The sequence below is a fragment of the Hyperolius riggenbachi genome, chromosome 6 (genome assembly GCF_040937935.1).
Source record: "Hyperolius riggenbachi isolate aHypRig1 chromosome 6, aHypRig1.pri, whole genome shotgun sequence".
Taxonomy (NCBI): domain Eukaryota; kingdom Metazoa; phylum Chordata; class Amphibia; order Anura; family Hyperoliidae; genus Hyperolius; species Hyperolius riggenbachi.
In genome coordinates, this window is record NC_090651.1 from 253,182,181 (window position 1) to 253,197,889 (window position 15,709).

Genomic DNA, 15,709 nt, shown 5'->3' on the forward strand with positions numbered 1-15,709 from the left:
GAAATTTATTACTGGTAGCAACAGCTTTAGTCCTGCCAGGTAATGTCTGTGTGTAGAGCTCTCAGAATCAGAATCATCTTTATTCGCCAAGTGCGATGCAGGGTGCCACACCCGGAATAGTGCAGATAGTGCAGATCACAGCGACAGTATAACTACAACAATATTAACAATAACAAAACATCAACAATAACAGCAATAACCAAGCACATAGTGCGGATAGCAGCCCCATCGTGCGGGAAACCCATGATATGATGTGTACTATGTGGAGCAGTGTGGCCTACAGGCATGCTCTCATTCGTTGAGTAGGAGGACTGCCTGGGGGAAGAAGGTGTTTCTGTGCCTGGTGGTTTTGGTGGGGATGGTCCTGTAGCGGCAGCCTGAGGGCAGGGGGTTGAAGAAGCGACTGCCAGGGTGGGATGGGTCATTGATAATTTTGTTGGCCCTGGACCTCATTCTAGATGTATGGAGGAGGTCCAGGGCGGGCAGAGGTGACCCTATGATCCTCTCAGCAGCGCTGATTACTCTCTGAAGTTTATGCTTGTCTTTTTCATTTGCCCCTGAGTACCAGACAATAATGGAGGAGCAGAGGACAGACTCAATGGTGGCCGTGTAAAAGCTAGTCATTAGCTCCCGCGGCATTCCAAACTTCCTCAACTGCCTCAGGAAGAACAGCCTCTGCTGGGCTTTCTTTTGAGTTGCGGAGGTGTTCACATCCCACCTTAATTTCTCAGTGATGATGGTGCCAAGGAACCGAGCGCTGTGTACTCTGGTGACCTCAGTGCCATCAATGGAGACCGGACAGGGAGAAGGGGCATTCCTTCTGTAGTCTACAATCAGTTCCACAGTTTTTGCTGCGTTTAGTACTACTTTGTTGTCCGTGCACCACCTGTGGATCCGCTCAATCTCGCTGCGATATGCGAACTCCCCATTTTCTCCAATGAGACCTAGGATGGTGGTATCATCCGCAAACTTGATGACCTTGACGGAGTCGGCGGATGAGGTGCAGCTGTTTGTGTACAGGGAGAAGAGAATTGGGGACAGCACACAACCTTGCGGGGCTCCCGTGTTGGTGGTTCTGACACTAGAGGAGCAGCCGCCGATTCTCACTAGTTGCATCCTGTTGGTGAGGAAGTCCTTGATCCATGTGCAGAGAGTGAGGTCGACACCGAGTCGTGTCAGGTTGTCATGCAGAATGTTCGGGCAGATGGTGTTAAAAGCGGAACTGAAGTCCAGGAGCAGGATCCTGGCGTAGGTGTTTGAATTGTCCAGATGGGCCATGATGTGTGCTAGGCTGATATTAATGGCATCCTCCACGGACCGGTTGGCCCTGTACTTGAATTGCAGGGGATCCATTAAAGTGGACCCAAACCAAACATTTTTTTAAATGAAAAATATTTAGTTGCACCACTCTAACACATACAAAGATACATAAACACTCCTTCAAACCTATGAGCATTTCAGTGCATGCTTTTCACCCTTCTCTTTTCATAACTAGGGTTATACTGGGGACAGCCATTAGCAATTCCTCCATTGCCGGACACCACCTATTCCACCAGTTTGCCGGAAAAATACCGGCAATATGAAAGGAAGGGAGGGGTTCCTCCAATAAATGTAAAATATTTTATATTTGTCATCATGCAGCTGAAAAAAGGCTACTATTTATTATTATAATTTAGAAAATAGATTATATTCCTGAAATCTTGTATTTTTAATTTGGGTCCACTTTAAGGTGGCTGTATGACCCTTTAGGTAGGTTAGAACCAGTCTTTCGAAGGTCTTCATGATGATTGGCGTTAGAGCGACAGGTCTGTAGTTGTTTAGATCAGTGGCTCCTGGTTTCTTGGGGACTGGGATGATGTCAGATTTTTGAAGCAGGAGGGCACCTTGCCTAGCAACAGGGATTTGCTGAAGATGGAGGTGAGAACCGGGGCTAGCTGGCTTGCACATGTTTTCAGGCAGGTTGGAGATATGCCGTCTGGGCCTGACGCTTTCCTGGTGTTGAGCTTCCGGAGGTGCCGTAGGACGTCGGTCTCCTGAACTATTTCCAGTGCTAGGGGGGCATGAGCAGAGTGTAGGATGTCGGTCTCCTGGTCTATTTCCAGTGCTAGGGGGGCATGAGCAGAGTGTAGGATGTTGGCCTCATGGACTATTTCCAGTGCTAGGGAGGCATGAGCAGAGTGAGATAAGGAGGGGAGAAACTCCCTTGGTGAAGAAGTGAGTACTAGGTCCTCAGTAAACGAACATTCCACAAAGGGAGATACTGTATGCTTGGCAGTTGGAAACGGCCGTTATTTCCCACAATGCAATGAGGTTCACAGACAGGAACTGTCAGGACCGTGGCCCTGACATCACACTGTGGGAGGGGTTTCACCACAATATCAGCTATGCAGCTGTCCCTGATGATGAGAAAAGGTAAATATTTAACAGTTGATACAATACTGTAACATTTAACAACAAAAATATATAATAAAAAAGCAGTGTTGTATATTTTGTACATTTCAGGTAGTGGAAACAGTATAGAGATGTCATCACCCACATGGAGAGGACAAAGCCAAATTCCAGTGTTGCTCATTGAGTAGTTCATCCAGAGCAGGACTATTCACAAGTGAATTCTGCTGCAGCCCACTCAGAAATCACTGATAAATAATTTTACATTAAGGCTACTTGCACACCAAGACGTTGCGTTTTAGGTGACGTTATGGTCTCATACCGTGCCCCTAACGCAACGCATGGTGGTGCGGGAGAGGACGGTAGAGTGAGCCGCGTTAGGCGGCTCTATACGCATAAGGTTTCCCAGGGTGGTGCTGATTGGCCGGCGGGACCACGTGATGCGGAGCGAGACACTCCGCATTACGTGGTCCCGCCGGCCAATCAGCGGCCGCCAGTGCAGTGCATATTAAGTAGCCATGTGCGCGGCTACTGTAGCGGCATCTCCCCGCCTCCTCTCTGCCCCCCACTGAGCATGTGCAAACAGTCTAACGCGGCTAAAGCCGCTAGAACGCACAGCATGCTGCACTTTCAATACAACGTGCAGCGTTACATGTAACACAACGTGGGCAGTGTGAACAGCCCACTTGTGTTACATTGCTGTGCGTTGGGGGAGCGTTACAGGCTGCACTAACGTGCGCCTGTAACGTCCCTGTGTGGAAGCAGCCTCAAGGATACCCGAAGTGACAGGAGATAGACATGTGTATGTACAGTGCCTAGCACACAAATAACTATGCTGTGTTCCTTTTTTTCTTTCTCTGCCTGAAAGAGTTAAATATCAGGTATGTAAGTGGCTGACTCAGTCCTGACTCAGACAGGATGTGACTACATTGTGACCCTCACTGATAAGATATTCCAACTATAAAACCTAGCAGAAAATGGCTTCTTAGAGCAAGAAAGAGATAAAAAGGGGAATTTCTTATCAGTGAGGGTCACACTGTAGCCGCTTCCTGGCTGAGTCCGGACTGAGTCAGCCACTTACATACCTGATATTTAACTCTTTCAGACAGAGAAAGAGAAAAAAAGGAACACCGCATAGTTATTTGTGTGCTAGGCACTGTACATACACATGTCTATCTTATCATGCCACTTCGGGTATCCTTTAATATGGTTCAGATCTGAACTTTAGTGACCCTTGTTTAGAACATATCATTAGATTGATTTATGTAACGCACTAAATTGCCCTAAAATAAATAATGAACTTGTGTGGTAACTGGCATGTGTCTGCCATGCGGATGAAGAAACACTCTTTAGTATGTGATAGGCGCTCCCTAGCTTGGCAAGGCTACCCTCTTATTACTGTTCACATGCAAGATACGTGGCCTGGAAACCTAAAATCAAAGTTACTTTCCTGCTAACGCCTTCTTACATCATTTCATCATATAATGTGTAAAGGCTTCCTAATTTGTATGTTCCTGAAATAATTTACACTGTACCTTATCATTTATCACGCAGTCGAGTGCAGTCTATTGTTTTATATTGCCAGCAAATTAAATGATCATTTCACAAAGTGTTATTGGACTTCGGATTAAGTAGAATTTATAATTTAATAGAGTTTAATATTATACCTATTATTGCTGATTTTTTTTTTAATTTATTTATTATTTTTCTTATTTTTAAACCCTTCCCCAACACAGGTTATTTCCCCCAAAAAATCTGAGCAATTTTCACACATCACACTCCTCCCATTCATTTGACAATAACTTTTTTTGCTACTTAACCTCTTGAAGACCGCAGTGCTAAACCCCCCTAGTGACCAGGCCATTTTTAGTAAAATAGGCCACTGCAGCTTTAAGGCCAAGCTGCAGGGCCGCACAACTCAGCACACAAGTGATCCCCCCCCCTTTTTTCTCCCCACCAACAGAGCTCTCTGTTGGTGGGGTCTGATCGCTCCCCCCATGTTTATTTTTATTTTTTTTTATAAATATTATTGTTTGTGTTTTTTAATTAAAAAAAAAAAACTGTTTCTTTAAATGTCTTCCCTCCCTCCCCACAGCCAGCCAATTACGGCGATCGGCTGTCATAGGCTTCTGCCTATGAGAGCCGATTGCTCTCTTGTCCCCCAAGGGGACAGCCGTGTGACACAACTGTCTCCAGTACAGCGCTGCTGCTGATCGCAGCGCTGTACATGTAAATAGACGGCGATCACGCCCCCCCAAGCAGGAGATGCGCGCAGCCTGCGCGCAATCTCCTGCATTAGCTTGCCCCAGGACTTCGCCCATCGGCATGACGCAGTCAGCAAGAAGTTAAGACATCAAAATGATCTATACATCGTTTTTTTTTCACCACAATATAAGGTTTTCTTTGGAGTGTAGTTTTTGCTAAGAATTATTTTATTTTAGCTGCATTTTAACCCTCCTGGCGGTTTTCTAAAAATCCTCCAGGGGACAGCAAATCCGTTTTTTTTTCTTTTTCATGTAGCGAGACAAGGTCTCGCTACATGATAGCCGCTGCTCAAAGAACGGGATCTCCTGGAGGGCTTCTCCCGTCGCCATGGCGACCGGATGGGATGACGTCATCGACGTCGTGACGTCATAGGGGACTCCGATCCACCCCACAGCGCTGCCTGGCACTGATTGGCCAGGCAGCGCACGGGGTCTGGGGGGGCGGCAGCGGCGCGACGAATAGTGGCGGATCGGCGGGTAGCGGCGGCAATCGCATTGCACACGCAGCTAGCAAAGTGCTAGCTGCGTGTAGCAAAAAAAAATTATGCAAATCGGCCCAGCGGGGCCTGAGCGGTGCCTTCCGGCGGCATAGCCCGTGCTCAGCACGGGCTTACCGCCAGGGAGGTTAAAGGGAGTAATAAGAAAAAATTGAAGAAAAATATTTCTCAGTATTCAGCCATTAGAGTTTTAAAATAAAATGTGCTACGATAGATAAAGCTAACATGATTTATTTGCCCATTTGTCCGGGTTATTACAATGTTTAATTTGTGTCCCTAGTACAATGTATCACGACAATATTTTATTTGGAAATAAAGGAGTATTTTTCCCATTTGCGTTTCTTTATACTAGATCAATATTTACCAGCCTTAATTTGCAATAGTAGTAGTGATATACCCTAATGACATACATATTAAAAAAAAAAAAATCTGAGTCTCTAAGGTAACTATTTATGATTTTTTTTAAATCTTTTTTTATAACAATATCTATAGTTTTATAGATAGGAGGGGCAATAAGGGGTATTCTTTTATCGATTAACATTTTTAGGTGTCATTTTCTTTTTGGCCACTAGATGCTCCCATACTCTCCTGTGTAGTGAACAGCACACAGGAAGTAGTGAAGAGCTGTAAATGACGATCAGCATGCCGTTGATGCCAGATCATCATTCACTACTGGCACTGTGATCGGTGAATGGGAACACATGCATACCTCCCAACATTTTGATTTTGAAAACCGGGACATTTAGGCCACGCCCCTGGTCACACCCCCAACCCCCTAGTCACGCCCACCCCACAAAAAAGTTTTTTTCCCCCAATTATTAATTACTCCCAAAGGGGAGGCCCTGTGAGGGTGCCAGTGGGGGGGGGGGGGATAGTGAGGGTGCCAGTGGGTGGGGGGGAGGAGGGGGAGGGTGGCTGTGGGCGGGCAGAGAGAGATCGAGGCACCAGCCCGGTATGCGGCATGGATAGCCGCCGCCCGCCGCCATTACACTTCTCCCTCCCTCCCTCCTAATATGCCCCCAGTGTCCCCTTCTCCCCCGCAGTGTAAAATGGGCAGCGGTCGGAGCAGGCAGTGAGTCTTATCACTGCCTCTCTGCTGCGTACCGGGATCTCCTCTGATCTTCCTGCTTCCTGTGACGTCACAGGAAGCAGGAAGATCAGAGGAGATCCCGGTACGCAGCGGAGAGGCAGCGATAAGACTTACTGCCCGCTCCGCTGCCCATTTTACACTGCGGGGGAGAAGGGGACACTGGGGGCATATTAGGAGGGAGGGAGGGAGAAGTGTAATGGCGGCGGGCGGCGGCTATCCATGCCGCATACCGGGCTGGTGCCTCGATCGTTTTTTTTCCCCCACTCACTCCCCAACGGCCGGGACCAGGGGGGGGGGGGGGGGGACAGCGGGACGGCCCCCCAAAATCGGGACTGTCCCGCCGAAATCGGGGCGGTTGGGGCCCCTGCACATGTTCTTGTTCACCAATCAGTACTCTACTACATGGGGATGGCCGGTAGCTGCAGTGGTGGGAGCACATTGATGTAAACAGCGCAATACGTTTATCTACATCCCTGGTGCTGAAGTGAAGTCCACAAGGGCGTTGATTCACGATACGGCGCTGGTGAACTGGTACTATTAGTGTTTAGACATTTTGGGCCTTGTACGTAGAAGCAGCTCTCCAGCCAACCTTTTGGGTAGTTGATTATTTAGATTTATATCCCGATCCTGGATGGATGGGAATGCCAAATCAACGACACCCTCCACTTCCTGCTCCCTTTGTCACGGATTACTATTTGGTCCTCAGACACTGATTCAACACTGCAGACAAAATAACCTTTTGGATTGGTTGGTGAGTCCACACACAATACAATTTTCGATTGTATATACAGTCGATACAATCTGTGATCTCCTTTAGAGACCAGTTAAGCTGCCACTATTTCTCATTGAATCACGAGAAGACCCTATGCTAATGCTCTAGCTAGTCCTGTAGGAAAAAGTGTTATTTCAACAACCTCACTGGATATAACAATATATATTAATAAAACCTTTATGGCAATGTTCTCTCTGAAAGGCAGGATTCCTTGCAGAAGGTATTCAGAAAAAGCACTTAGACAAACTATTTTTAATAGTTGATTTTATAAAAAGTGCATGAAAAAAAAAATACAAAAATTGCATCAGTTGGAGCCATGAACAGGGGGCAGACAGTTGCAACAGAGGGGGTCCCTGCCAAACTGGGTCCTGTATGTATCTTCTTGATCATTTTGGGTGACAGTTTACAAATGAGCAGCTTTGGTTGTCTGCCAAGCACCCTGCTCTACTATTGAGGGGGGTGAGCAGGAGGAGTCCTGTTGCACATCTCAATGGAAACTGAAATCGCAGTCTGCTAATCAGCATGCAATTCTGCAGATTGCTGAGAGGGGGGGGGGGGAGAGGTTCTTCCAGTGTATGGCATCTGAACTCACACTAAAATATATATATATAGACTGGTGTTGAATGCAACAATTTCTAGAAAGATCTCGGTGATATTGGTGATGCTTCAACATTGCCAAGATCCTGTTTTCACTTGGTTTTTATAGGGAACTGAGTGTTGAATGAATGATCAGAGATTGTTTTTAATTTAAACAAGTGTGCTACGAGGGCCTTCTGTACCATAATGTGATGGGATTTCCATAATTGTTTCAATGCAGTGTTCATTGGCCAGGTTTATTGAACTTCAGAAACACTAACACCTGCTGTATTTAAAATACAGAAAAACTACATAACAGGAACTTACTAGTATGCATCGTTATTTGCATTCCATTCCATAAACCAAAACCTGTAAATATGTCCCTGGATGTTTCTCTGCATTCACCGCTATAATTCTCTCTTTTTTACAGTTCCGATTGGCCAGTTTCAATCAAATATAAGAAGCAGATGGCCAGGGCTGGCGCTAACATAGATGCAAAGGGGACCCCTTCAGGGCCCCGGAACTGTGCTCCCTGGGTTCCCTGCCCCAGTTTTGACAGCATAGCAACTCAACTGTCCCAGCATGCTGCGCTATCTATGCTCCCCATCTTCATGCCTGATGGCTGCCTCTTTTTCCATGACCCATCCAATATTATTGTGCAATAACAGGTGCCGAGTAGGATTGCTCGTAATTGAAATTACGAGTAGCACTTACTGGCCACAGGAGAGGGGGTTCAAATTATCTATGCCGTCGCTTATAGCCGATGCGCTCCACTTGCGTTCCACGTCACTCCCATGCTACAACAGTTGTGTCCTCACAATTTATATACTGTACCTAATGTCATTTGGAGCAGAGTTGTTAAAGAGAAACCATAACCAAGAAGTGAACTTCATCCCAATTAGTTGCTAATTCCCCCTTTCCCATGAGAAATCTATTCCTTTTCTCAAACAGATTATCAGGGGGTTCTGTATGGCTGATATTGTGGTGAAACCCCTCCCACAGTGTGATGTCAGCGCCTCACAGCACTGAGGTCCTGACCTCACACTGTGGGAACCTTGTTGCATTGTGGGAAATAACACTGTTTCCAACTGCCAAAAAAAGCAAGCAGCATCTCCTTCCAGTGACCTCACCTGCCAGCAGTAAAAATGTCACCATGTGATAAATGTCAGAATGTAAATCAGGAAGAGGAAATATTTTACAATGGGCAAACAGTGACTAAATCATTTACACATAATTATTGTAAAAATTAAGCACTTTTATTACATTTTCACTGGAGTTCCTCTTTAAGTACTTACCTTCTTGTGGTATTGATATCGTGGCCTTTTCTCTGCAGCACCGAGCTCTGTCTGAATATCGGCCAATCCTATCTCCAGCTCCCGTGTACCAGCCCAGGACTATAGCGGACAAGAAGCTTGTCTTCATCCCCATCATCTTCATCTTTCTCCGGATCTGGAGCACTATCCGATTTATCCTGACTCTGTGTGGCTCTTCAGCAGTTCACAATGGCATCCTTGTCATTCTACATGTAAGTGATATTGAGTAGCATGTTCTTTCATCTCCAGGATATTTGGTGATCGGCTGGTACTGGAGAGTTACGGTAGCCATACATCTAGCGATTCTGATTCAATGGACAAAGCGATCGACTTCAGTACGGTTGATTGAAAGTTGATCGACTAGTGTTCCATACACTACAAGCAGTATCCTATGCAGTTTACCTTCACTAATCAATCTGACTGATGTTGTGCCTCCAGGCTCTGAATGCAAAAATCGATTCAGTCGATTGACATGTGAACATTAGCAGATTCCTGTGTGATCGACTGATATCTTCCATTCTGCTTGATTGACTAAGCTGGCCGATTGTACATGATATCAGTCACTTTTCATCGATGGCAAGTGAAGTAATCAACGTTTTGTTGGTTTGATGTCTGCTTTTCATCGATTGGGAATTCTGGAACACACTCAATGCTTTATCGATTCTATAAAATGATTGAATTGAATGGTCGAGTGAACAGCTAAATCGCTAGATATATGGCTAACTTAAGCTGAATGGGAATGCACAGATCATCAAGGTGGGAGGCGCTACGAGTTGGGAAAGAGAATTATTTAAGTCTCATTTTTGGATGTATCAACCCCTTGAAGGGTACCTGAAGTGACATAAGTAAGTGAATGTGTGTGTACAGTCCCAATCCTACTCCGAAATACTATAATAATGCTAACATTTGTACAGCGCTTTTTCTCCTCTCATACTCTAAGAGCTTGAGAGCTGCAGCCACTGAGTGTGCACTAATTAGCCTGGAGTCTTGCTCAATGACTCCTTAGGCTGGGTTCCTTTTTCTTTTTGTAAGACTTAAAGGACACCTGAAATAAGAGGGATATGGAGGCTGACCTATTTATTTCATTTTAAACAATACCATTTGCCGGGCGTTCTGCTGATCTTTTACCGGTATGCATCAGTAGTGTCTGAATCACACACCTGAGGGCCCTTCCACACTGGGATGGTGCGTCAAATTGTTGCACTGCTACCGCAGCCTAATGCAATGGGGAAGTTCATACTTTCCACGTTGCGATACACTGCGCAGGAAGTCACCAAATCAAACGCTAGAGCAGAAGTACGTTCGTTACCATGCGGGATCCACGGCGAGCTGCGTTGGGACGGAAGAATGTTAGTCTATGGCAAGGCTTTTTTTTTTGTCAATGTCATGCATGGAACCATATTTTCACAACCTGCTTCCATGAACTTCCGCATACCCCGAAGCAGGAAGTGACCGCAAGCGTGCGTCACTTCCTGCTTGGCTGGTGGCCAGACAGGGAACACCACGTACTAACATTTCCATCAGTTTGCAGTGTGAAACCGGCCTGAGACACGCATGTGGCAAATCCAGTCAGAGGCCCAGTGCACACCGAGCGGTTTTGGATGCGATCCGCCGGCCGCATCCGCTTGTAAAGCCGCTTGACTAATGTATTTCAATGGGATGGTGCACACCGGCCTCCTGCTGCACGTTTGCGGTTTGTAGAAGCGTTTCTGCCTCAATGTAAAGTATAGGAAAAATGCAATCCGCTCTGAAACGCTACATCAGAGCGGTTTGCCAGGCGTTTTTGTTACAGAAGCTGTTCAGTAACAGCTTTTACTGTAACAATATATGTAATCTGCTACACAAAAACGCACCCAAAACCGATAGGTATGTTTAGAAAACGACTCCAAACATGCCTAGATTCACTCTGAAATCCGCTCCAATAACCGCTAGCATTTTGTGGATCTGCTAGCGGTTTTGGTGTGCACTGGGCCAACCTTCAGTCAAACATCTGATCTGCATGCTTGTTCAGAGTCTATGGCTCAGGGCCTATTTACACTTAATCGGTTGGTACGCGTTAGTGTGCATTGGTACGCGTTTTTTTCCATAGCAGTGCATTGTGAAAAAGATTTCAGTTAAAACGCGTTAAGTGTGAAAGGTGCCAAAGGAAAACATGGACATTACTTTAAAAATCAGTTTTCTTTCCGTTTTAAATGAGAGCAACTGATCAAGTGTAAAAGGGGCCTAAAAGTATTAGGGGAAGAGGATTAGCAGGACAACCAAGCAATCTGCATTGTTTAAAAATAAAGAAATATGGCAGCCTCCATATCCCTCTCACTGCAGGAGTCCTTTTAAAGTGACTCAGAGGGGTGAGTGATATGGAGGATGCCATATTTATTTCCTTATAAGCAATACCAGTTGCCTGGCTATCCAGCTGATCATCTGCCTCTAATACTTTTAGCCATAGACCCTAAATAAAGATGCAGCAGATCAGGTGTTTCTGACATTGTCAGATCTGACAAGATTAGCTGCATGCTTGTTTTAGGTGTGTGACTCAAACACTACTGCTGCCAAATGGATCAGCAGGGCTGTCAGGCAACTGGTATCATTTAAAAGTAAATAAATATAGCAGCCTCCATGTCTGGACCATAGACATAAGGCAGGTCCACATTTGTCAGGTTCCAGGTCCGATCTGTGTCAAACGGGTCCATTTGAAAGGGATTTGATCTGGATGGTTGGGCACGTTCCGCATCCGCACATCGATTGCATCGACACGTACGCATTGCCACTCACCTGTCTCGCTGCCACCACTCGTCCTGCCTATTCTCTCGCCGCTCAGTGCCTTCACGAGCCTGGAGGCCAGAAGAAGCGTAACTCTCCATAGGCTGCAACAGGCCAATTCTGCCTAGCAACAGGAAGAATTTTCATTGGTCCAACATGAACCAATTAATAATTTTTGTTGCTGAGGATTCCCATTGGTCTTTTGCAGCCCAGTAAAGAATGTCCATGCTTCTGTTGGCCTGCGATCCGTGTTTCTGCACGAGTGGGAGCGGGTCCTATTTTTAACATAGGATCCGCTTCCAGCGTTTCTGCAGAGCTTTAGGTACAGGCTAACCAAAAAGCTCATGGTGAACCAGAACTCATTGGATTGTGCAAGGGGCTACAATGGTCCAAAAAGCCCCCTTACTAAAATGCTATGGTAAACAAAAGTTTGCATTCATTAACCTCCCTGGCGGTTTATTAAAATCCGCCAGGGGGCAGCAAATACGTTTTTTTTTAAAAAAAAATTCTTTTTCATGTAGCGAGACAATGTCTCGCTACATGATAGCCGCTGCCGAGCGGCATCCCCCCAGCCCCTCCGATCGCCTTCGGCGATCAGAGATCAAGAGATCCCGTTCAAAGAACGGGATCTCTTGGAAGGCTTCCCCCGTCGCCATGGCGACGGGGCGGGATGACGTCACCGACGTCATCGACGTCGTGACGTCAAAGGGGAATCCGATCCACCCCACGGCGCTGCCTGGCACTGATTGGCCAGGCAGCGCACGGGGTCTGGGGGGGGGGCGGCTGCGGCGACGCGTATAGCGGCGGATCGGCGGGTAGCGGCGGCGATCGGAGGTTACACGCAGCTAGCAAAGTGCTAGCTGCGTGTAACAAAAAAAAAATTATGCAAATCGGCCCAGCGGGGCCTGAGCGGTGCCTCCCGGCGGCATAGCCCGAACTCAGTTCGGGCTTACCGCCAGGGAGGTTAAACAAAGTATTTGCGAATAATTCAGGTTGGAGTAAGCTCTGAGATGTCTCCTTGGAAGCTAAACACACCTCCAGTCCAGATCAGCTGGAATGCAATGATGTGTCGGATTATTATGACTGTGCAAATAACAAGCTGTCATTTCATTGCATTCCAGCAGATCTGGAGGTGTGTTTAGCTTCCAAGGACCACAATGGTTGATTTGCATATATTCAGCAGTGATGCACTGGGAGACATCTCAAGCTCACTCCAACCTGAATTATCACAAATTCTTTCTGTTTTAAGAAAGGAAACTTGTTTTCCATAGCATTTCAGAAAGGGGGCTTTTGGAAATTGTAGCCCCTTACACACTTGAATGAGTTCTGGTTCACCATGAGCTTGATGGTTAGTCTGTACCTCTGGATGCACTGGGAGATATCTTGGAGCTCACTTCAACCTGAATTATTGCAAATACTTTGTTTTAAGAAAGCAAACTTGTTTTGCAGAGCTTAAAAACATCCCACGCATTAGAGATGGGAAGTTCGGATCTTTTCAATGATCCGGATGATTCGAATCGGATCATTGAAGAGATCCGGATCTTTGATTCGAATCTCGGATCATTTTACTACCGGAAGCATTCGGGGGTGAAATGAACAGCAGGACAGGTCTGTGGACAGGAGAAGGGGAGGGGGGTGGACACACAGAGAAGGGGAGAAGATGGACAGAGGGCAGGGAGTGGACAGAGAAGGGAGGAGGGACGAGCAGAGAGCAGAAATGTTTGCACACAATACCCACATGCTGAAGTCATATGCTTTACATATATTTCACCTATATGCTCATCTGTACACTTTGAAAGAAAAGGTCGCACAGTGAAAGAAAGCATTCCCAGAAGATAAGTGCAGCTGTTTAGTGCCGAGTGCAGGAGGATCATATAATTGCCTTTCAATCACACTGTCTGCAAAGTTACTGAGCTATGCTGAGCCAAAAGCTTCCCATGTGTTCACTGTGCAGCACTACGGAACAGCCAGCCTATAATGAGCAGCACATTGCAGCCAGTATGTGTGCTCTACACATATCTGGCAGTAGCACCCATGTCCCCTCTCTCTCATCTACCTGTGGCTGCAAGGCTGCTTCCACTCCAACTCAGCGATCCCTGCTTCCAAGACCCCGCTGCCCGCTGAGAGGGGGCGTGTCGCTCCTGGCCCCGCCCCTTTTGCGATCCGAATCACTCATTTTGATGATTCGGATGATCGACTCATAAAATAGATTCGGATCAAAGATCCGAATCGTTCATGATCCGGACAACACTACCACGCATACATTTTTAAAACAAGAGTGAACCGGCCCATAGTTCTGATTCTTTTGTCTCTAGTACTTTCAGCCATAGACCCTGAACAAGCATACAGATGTTTCTGATAAGATTATCCGCATGCTTGTTTTGGGTTTGTGATTCAGACAATACTGATGCCAGAATGATCAGCAGGACTGCCAGGCAACTGGTATTGGTTAAAAGGAAATAAATATGGCAACCTCTGTACACACCTCACTTTAGCTTTCCTTTGAATAAGTAATTGTAAAGTTATCCTGCTCAGTAGTAAACAAATAAAATAGTGTGTTAGTTTCACTGTTTTCTAATCCTCTTTATGTTTTTAATTTGCAGGGTATTGGAAACAGCTTCCAGGGTGGGGCCAACTGCATCATGTTTGTCCTTTGTACGCGGGTGGTCAGAACACGCCTGCTGAAATCGTTTTCCTGGTGCTGCTGCAGGTCAGGAGGCTCTGGTGACGTCCCAGAGAGCACTGTGTCTGAGGGGCAGGTATCAGGCTATGGTTCCACAGCAGGACTACTTGAAAGCCAGACTTGGCCTACACATCCGCCCAGTACTTGATTACACTGCTGTGCCTTCCTTCTCTGTCTTCCTATTAGGCTATAGAATGGACAGGTGGCTCTTGCCCCTTTCACTGGTGTTACACATGCAGTCATATAGATAACCTGGTTAAAGCTTCAGTGAGTGCTCTATAGTGAAGCTGTAAGCTGCTCAGGATTCAGAAAGTCTGAACTTTGTACTTACAGTTAGGTGATTTTCTATGCAATATTTATAACATGGATTTACTGAACAATGTACACATTAGGAGCGGAGTTTACAAGCAATCAGTTGTCTGTACAGTACACAGGATGTACGACGTCCTTTCGGCTAGTTCTTTTGTTTACGCCAAGGTGCTTAATGTTATTGCGAGACTGGTAATGTGGTGTGAAGTGTAGCCCATACCATATGTGCACTTTTATGACATCTCAGAATGTGTGCTACGAGGTCCAGCACCTGCAGAACCCCTACAAGTGTCCTTTCTGAACTCTATTCTTCCATAATGAACCTTTTTACACTTTTTATAATAAAAATATGGATAATAGGACCTTTCAAATTTTCTGTGTGGATGGGCTGTATGTTCACTGTTTTGTAATGAAATGGCACACTGGCAGCTAACTGCCCAATCTGATTTGCAAGAAAGAAAGAAAAAAAAACATAATAAATCTGATATATATGTTCAGTATCACCAATTGTTATACTCATTTCCCTATGACATTCTTACAACTGCCAAGTTCAAAATTAAAGGCACTGTAGTGGCATATAGTAGAATGCAGGACATTATTCAGAATACCCACTTTTGCAGTAATTCCTGGTTTCAGCATCAAAAACACTTCCTATATGTACCATATTTTTCAGCATATAAGACACTTTTTCTCTCCCAACAAAGCTTGGCTTATGAACACATGCCGATACGAAGCGCTGACCCGCTGCAATGCCGGGAACTTCCTGTATTGACCCCTTGTGTCTGTTCCGTTTCCCCTTGTGCCCCCTCTGTGTGTACTCCTGTCGCCCATGTGTGTCCTTGTGTCTGCTCCCCCTTGTGTCCCCTTATGCTGTCCATGTAAAGTTACAAGTAGCGGCAGCTCACCTGATCCAGTGGTGAATGATCACAGACCTCTCCTCTCCTGCGCAGCTCCCCTAGTGCCGGCTTCTGCTGATCGCATCATCAGCAGAAGCCGGCATTAGGGGAGCCACTAGTGGGGGACAGGACGACACACAAATGTGGGACAGGACAAGCAG

At 46.1% G+C, this 15,709-nt stretch overlaps 1 protein-coding gene across 1 annotated transcript in view; it reads left to right on the forward strand.

Annotated features, from left to right (window-relative positions):
• Nucleotides 1-15,155, forward strand: part of GPR157 (G protein-coupled receptor 157) — a 74,449-nt gene extending 59,294 nt beyond the window's left edge. The window contains exons 4-5 of the mRNA XM_068242780.1: nucleotides 8,921-9,112; nucleotides 14,264-15,155. Coding sequence (XP_068098881.1) covers nucleotides 8,921-9,112; nucleotides 14,264-14,491 — 420 coding nt within the window. The 3' untranslated portion in view covers nucleotides 14,492-15,155. The remainder of the gene's footprint in view (nucleotides 1-8,920; nucleotides 9,113-14,263) is intronic.
• Nucleotides 15,156-15,709: the final 554 nt, after the last annotated feature.